Source organism: Trematomus bernacchii, unplaced genomic scaffold, assembly GCF_902827165.1.
Source record: "Trematomus bernacchii unplaced genomic scaffold, fTreBer1.1, whole genome shotgun sequence".
Classification (NCBI taxonomy): domain Eukaryota; kingdom Metazoa; phylum Chordata; class Actinopteri; order Perciformes; family Nototheniidae; genus Trematomus; species Trematomus bernacchii.
This window is the reverse complement of record NW_022987567.1, coordinates 8701357-8708422: the sequence shown is the minus strand read 5'-3', so window position 1 is coordinate 8708422 and position 7066 is coordinate 8701357. Positions and strand designations below refer to the sequence as shown.

Sequence of the window (7066 nt, the reverse complement as noted above, 5' to 3'; positions counted from 1 at the left end):
ATAAAGTTGGTGAGAGCCCAGCTGCACTTTTAACATTTCTTTAGCCCAGCATGCGTGTAAAACGTTATACTTTTCTCTCTGGTGATTAGAATTAGTCATGCAGTTTGAGTGTTGGTGTAAAGCCCTCTGGTGGTCATTAACAAGCGAGCTGTCACTTTGAATAAACCCGCAGCAGCAGTGGTACAACACAGAAGCTCAAGCTGCATCTCTTAGACTAAAAAGACATCTGCGAGACACTTATTTATGTCTCTCAGAGCACACTCTCTGCTCTGTGAGGACACCACTGGCCTGTAGGAAATTAGCATACAGCTGATGTTCTGCCCTGAGGGGTGAAAAGAGCCGGCTGAAGGGCTTTGGTTTCAGGAGGCCCTTCCTCTCTCTCTGCATAGCTCCACTCCCCCTCATTGTCCTCCCTCTGTGAGCTCCATATGTCCCCCTAGCGGCAGGTGTCACAGTTTGACCTCTGACCCCTCGTGGCACCTCTGTGGGTGAGGGTGAAGCTGTATTGTTCACAACGAGGCTGTTGTCTAGACTGTTTGTCTACAGGATGAAAGACCACAATGAGACGTGTCATTAATTTGTGTACCTATGGTGGCGCTTACTCTCACTCCTACACACAAGAACTCACTATGGGCGAATAACACTTTTTCATAGAGAGGCGAAGCCCCTCCCTTTCCGGGGGTCCTCCATGGGACCTTATTTCGGAAAAATTATGTATTGAAGTCAATGGGGAGAGAAAGATTATCTTTCGATCCCGTTTGAATTGGGCCACGAATTACACATATGATGTTTGTCAATTTAAAAGATCATTTAAAAGTCAAAAAAATACAAATGTGTCGTAAAACTGTGAAGTAACACTTTTGTTTGTGTGAAACCGCTCAATGAACTACATCTCCCGTCTCGCACCACACACCCAGACGGCCGTCACGTTGGCACATTTCACTTCTTTCTTTCAGAATGAGGCGGAAAGTATTAAAAGAGGTGAAAATCACTCCAAGTCTGGGCATGTTGAGAGCTGTACACATCGTATTTTTCATAGTCTTATATTTCAACAGTTTTACGACAAACTGTGACTTTTTTGACTTGGAAATTATTTGTTAAGATTGACAAACATCATATGTGTAATTCATGGCACAATTCAAACGGGATCGAGAGATAATCTTTCTCTCTCCATTGACTTCAATACAAAAACTGTCCGAAATAAGGTCCCATGGGTCGGAAGTAGATGGGCGGGACTTCGCCTCTCTATACGCAGTACTTTCAACTAATGCTGTTGATGTAATGTGATTTTAAAAAGGTGTCTATTATCATCTGGACAACAGCTGGAAATGAGCTCAAGCTGCCCCATTTACTGTTTTTTGTGACAGTTGATCAATGGACTGTCCACAACACTATACACAAATAAACTAAACTTTCGATATCAATGGGCTGCCATAATTATGATTTTTAGACTTGAAAGGTCACTTTTAAAGTAGAATGTATACTGTAAATCTCAAGTACATATCAAGTTATATATCAAAGCACAAATATGCATTGATACAAACATAATCACATACTGATATATACCTGAACATCAGCAGGAGAGGACTCTTTAAAGTAGAGACAATATATACTGATATACACCTGAACATCAGCAGGAGAGGACTCTTTAAAGTAGAGACACTACATACTGATATACACCTGAACATCAGCAGGAGAGGACTCTTTAAAGTAGAGACACTACATACTGATATACACCCAGAAACATCAGCAGGAGAGGACTCTTTAAAGTAGAGGACACTACATACTGATATACACCTGAACATCAGCAGGAGAGGACTCTTTAAAGTAGAGACACTACATACTGATATACACCTGAACATCAGCAGGAGAGGACTCTTTAAAGTAGAGACACTACATACTGATATACACCTGAACATCAGCAGGAGAGGACTCTTTAAAGTAGAGACACTACATACTGATATACAACTGAACATCAGCAGGAGAGGACTCTTTAAAGTAGAGACACTACATACTGATATACACCTGAACATCAGCAGGAGAGAACTCTTTAAAGTAGAGACACTACATACTGATATACACCTGAACATCAGCAGGAGAGGACTCTTTAAAGTAGAGACACTACATACTGATATACACCTGAACATCAGCAGGAGAGGACTCTTTAAAGTAGAGACACTACATACTGATATACACCTGAACATCAGCAGGAGAGAAACTCTTTAAAGTAGACACTACATACTGTTATACACCTGAACATCAGCAGGAGAGGACTCTTTAAAGTAGAGACACTACATACTGATATACACCGGAAACATCAGCAGGAGGAGAACTCTTTAAAGTAGAGACACTATATACTGATATACACCTGAACATCAGCAGGAGAGGACTCTTTAAAGTAGAGACACTACATACTGATATACCCCTCTGGTGGGAACTTTGAGATGTTAGCCTCTGCAGACCATTGACATGCACTAAAACCTACAGAACACACTACAGGAGAGGGAAAACCACATTTGAGACTGAACCAGTGTTTTCTAGAGACAAGGAAATAAAATCGCCGTACAACAGACTCATTAAATAACGCTCTATTTATTTAGTTTTAAAATAGTTTCTTTTTTGTTCTACAGACATACTTTCAAGGAAGTCGGGGACTTGCAAAAGCAACAAAATAAACACCTTTTTTGTTGTTAATTTAAAATACTGACAGTAAAATAAAAACAAAGCAAAGCTAAATGACTGGTAATGAGGATAATATCGGACTTGAGGTGAGATGTGACCCAACATGCTATGTGCAACCAAACCATCACAAAAGACATCCAAGAACATTTTAAAAGGAACAATAGAACTGTGTTTTTGAAAAGTGAAGAATTGTCAGAAGCTGCATTTAGTGGAAATGACTGGCCAAGCAAAAAGAAAAATCACAAACTGTATCTTGACTTTCAAACAGATTTCAATTCACAACAAATTTAGACCTACAGAGCAAATTAAAAAAAATAATATGGAAGCAAATTTCAAATTCAGAAATAAGACGAAACGTAAATTCCATTTAGACTTTGGTTTCTTATATATTCCCTTCGCTTCTGTGACCAGCAGAAGTCAATTCATTTGATTATTTAACTCTCTTAACATCTCTTGTAGGAAAGTAGACGTTATTCAATCTGACATAAAGTAGATCCCAAGTGTTTGAACAGTGTGTAAAGTTTGATAGTTTGTAAAATGTAAGCCCAGCGTGACCGCATGAAGACAGAGATAAGACCACAGGAGAGAGCAGGCAGGCCCCGAGGATCAGGGTCGAAACGGTTCATACAGTAAAACTCTTTCTATAAACGCCTCTACAAACTCAACACCACGTCGTATACTACTTTGTGTGTGTGTGTGTGTGTGTGTGTGTGCTAAAATTCACATCTATTATTAAAATATTTATTGTTGAGATCCGCTGCTTTTTAAAGGTAAAAGAATAAGCTTTTCTCAAAGAAAAATAGTGCACTTTTCAAGGCATTCAGGCAGCCATCTTGCTTTGCAGTATTCAATGGAAGATACATTTCTTCAGTTGTTTGTAAAGGGTCCCCAGAGATTCAAGGAAGGTTGCATCCACTCAGGAAAAAGCATGCTAACAATAAGTTCATACATTCACTGATAACTACGTCTCTCTGTGGCTTTCAACCTATAAATACTAGATGTATATCGCCGACACACCTCCAACATGTGGTAGTGCTGCGGTGAAACTAAGTCAGATTGTGTAGTGTTTGTTTACCAGTGGTTTTCTGCTTGTTTGGTAAAAACGTACGGATTGTAATAACTGTGGATTTCAAAAGAAACACATTTTGGGAAATACGCTTATTTGCTAGAGTGACGACTAGATGAGAGATCCAGATTAGCATGTTAGCTTAGCACAAAGAGTGGAGACAGGAAAATAACTAATACAACTCAACAAATTGTCCTTTTTTACACTTGTTTCAATCCAACAACGTGTTAATTATTGAGCTTTGCTGCTGGGAGGATTCTTTGGGCAAACTTGGCAGCCACTTTTGCAACTATCCTCCACTTCAATGATTTATTGAATTGTCTTGACACTAGACATCGGTCACAGCACATGCACAGAGACTACACATTGTAAAATGCATCGGGGTTTTATCGAGACAAGGACATATGTTGCTGTACAAGAATCTCTCAACACGAAAGTGAATAAGAATATTTCCCAAAAATGATAAGCAATTCTTTAAGATAACCTTAAACCTGTATGTGAAGCCATGCAGTTTGAACACAATGTGAAACCAGTGGTGAGACTTTTGAAAATTGACCCTTAGAAATCGGTACAAAGCCGACTTTGTGGTCTACTGTACGACCAAAAGAAAAAGTGTACCAGCTGCCGTTTGTGTCTCAGCTGCAGGTACAAAATGCCAAATCTGAAAATGTGCCTTCCAGAGTCCGTAGTGAAGCCGCCATTTTGTGATCATGACCTCAAGCAGCAACTGGATGTGTTCTCTACACAGATTGCAAGCACACAACACCGAGAGACAGCCTACACGGAGGGGTGACTGAGGTATAAATGAAGGTAGGATATTGATATCATTAACAGATACATCTTACTCACATTTCCACCTGCACATGAAATGCTGTGCCATTTTTTTTATTACGACTAAATTCAGAGCTGATCAGGGAATCACGTCAGTAGAATGGCTTTGATACAATTGATTTCTTTTGACAGGGAGTTTTTTTTTTAAAAACACACTCCGGAGCAGGAAGAGTCCACGAGAGGCGAGGCCGATTCTACGGGAAGGATTTCAGCCGTAACATGGAGGCAAGGCAAAAGAGGAGAAGGAGGAGGAAGGAGTCTTCAGTGTGCTGCTTCTTTAAATTAAAGAAGGTATTTGTGTCCCGCGTCCTCGTCCAGTGTGAGGTCCACCACCTCGGGGGGGGACACCCAGTTGGGCTGAGGGGAAACAGTAGTCCAGAGCTGGGGTTGGTTTGTGCTGATGAGCTGCTCCACGGAGCTCTCCTTCCAGCCGGACAGGCTCTTTATCACGCCTCCACACGGGTGGGCACACCTGGATCCACAAACAAGAGAAGGTTACAAATATTTAAAAAAGTTAGTTTGATTCAAGGAGGTTGCATCCACTCAGGAAAAGCATGCTAACAATAAGTTCATACATTCACTGATAACTCCGTCTCTCTGTGGCTTTTAACCTATAACTACTAGATCGCCGATACACCTCCAACATGTGGTAGTGCTGCGGTGAAACTAAAGGGGACCTATCATGCTATATTTAAAGGGGACCTATCATGCAAAATGCACTTTTGTACGTCTTGTATTCATGAATATGTGTCCCCGGTGTTCCAGGGAACTCACCAAGTGTCAGAAAACACAACCCTCTCTATTTTCCTCCATACCCAAATCTCTAAAAAAGGGGCTGCAACGGATCTGATCAAAACTGATCCAGATTTGAACACTGTCCTGACGTCAGGACGGTGGCGCTACGGCTATTGGGCCAACTCCACCAATCAGGAGGAGACAGCCACGGCCATTGCCGTTCGAAAGCGCTAGAGACGCTGTAGTACATATGCCAGGCCTGTAGGTGGTGCTGTTCTCACTGAATCTGCCCTTGCTAAAACAGATCTAAAAAATGTCAAATTGAGCGAAATGAGGCATTGCTAAAATGCATGATCTGTTTACACTTTTTTTTTTTCAAAATACCAAATATGCCTTATATAGGTATGGTCCTACACTATATTATTATAATATAGCATGATAGGTCCACTTTAAGTCAGATAGTGTAGTGTTTGTTTACCAGTGGTTTTCTGCTTGTTTGCTTTCTAATAAAGAGTGACGACTAGATGAGAGATCCATATTAGCATGTTAGCTTAGCACAAAGAGTGGCGCCAGGACAAGAACTAGTGTGGGACATAAAAACCCAGAAAACAACAAATTGTCCTTTTTTACACTCGTTTCAAGCCAACAACATCAGACTTTAAAAGGTTATAATATGCAGCAATTTCTTTCAAATGTATGCATAGACTGGGTCAGCAAAAATATTCAAAATTGTATTTAAATGTGCGGATGTGTGGGTGTTATTTATATAGCAAAAAGGCAATTCAAAGTGCTTTTACATCATCATTAACACTTAATAATAAGACCCCAGAATGGAACACAATAAATAAACACAATGGAATAACAGATTAATAAAAACCATGCATCAAAGAGATAGTTTAAAAACAACACCTATCCTTATCATACTTTACAACTTAACCTTATTTAAACTCAGAAATGTGACTTTAAATGGTAGGTGAAGACCAAATAAAGAACCCCTCTGTTACCGTGCTTTCTCCTGCACTCCGACTATCTCCACCTCGCTGTCGGAGGAGGCGATGTGAATCTGGCCCTTGTGGTGTAGAGAACTTCCCTTGTGCGACAGCTCTGCCTCCACGTGGCCTGAAACAAACAAGAGGACACAGTCACACTTTGTGAGGAGGGGCCGAGCGCTTCAGGCCTTTGACACGCACACAACAAAACAACGATGAATCCGACACTGTGTTTGAACAGTAGAGAGACACACACAATGGACAGAACATTAATTGTGGACTTTTATATTCATGTTTTGTCAATGCCAGTAACAAAAGGTCAATTATTTTGTCTTGAAGCAAGGCAGCGCCCAATGCACATAGAAGTATTTAAAAGCAGCTGGGAGATTAATCAGATCATTTCACCGCCTCGCACCCAAGCCCTGCCGTCACTGAGAGCAGTGGAAATATTCAGTTTGGATTCAGGGGTTAGTAACTGACCTGAGAGAGAGCACAGAGCTCTTATACACCCAGAGTGAGCTGCCATATCCTGGCCTCTGTGTGTTTTTAGCTCATGCTTTATCACCGAGGGCCGCACTGTGTCCACACTCATACTCTCCTGGTTAGAATCAGTGTCTGAAATATCATAGTGACCCACTATCGGAAGCCCGTCTGCAGAAAACAAAGAGAACACTTTATTATTCAAATCATGCTTTTGTAGTGCAGCTCTGCGTGGAACAGAGACTTTAGTCTGTAGTGCAGCGCATACACAAGGAAACAAGAC

General features: G+C 40.9%; 1 protein-coding gene across 2 annotated transcripts in view; it reads right to left on the bottom strand.

Annotated features, from left to right (window-relative positions):
- Window positions 1-2572: 2572 nt before the first annotated feature.
- The window catches only part of cunh18orf25 (chromosome unknown C18orf25 homolog), a 13553-nt gene continuing 9059 nt past the window's right edge, over window positions 2573-7066 (bottom strand). The window contains exons 3-5 of one of the 2 annotated variants that reach the window (XM_034125767.1): window positions 6784-6954; window positions 6319-6433; window positions 2573-5051 (exon numbers count right to left, since the gene is read on the bottom strand). In XM_034125767.1, the coding sequence (XP_033981658.1) occupies window positions 4862-5051; window positions 6319-6433; window positions 6784-6954 (476 nt within the window). In that variant the 3' untranslated portion in view covers window positions 2573-4861. The remainder of the gene's footprint in view (window positions 5052-6318; window positions 6434-6783; window positions 6955-7066) is intronic. The other variant, XM_034125769.1, reaches the window with a different exon arrangement.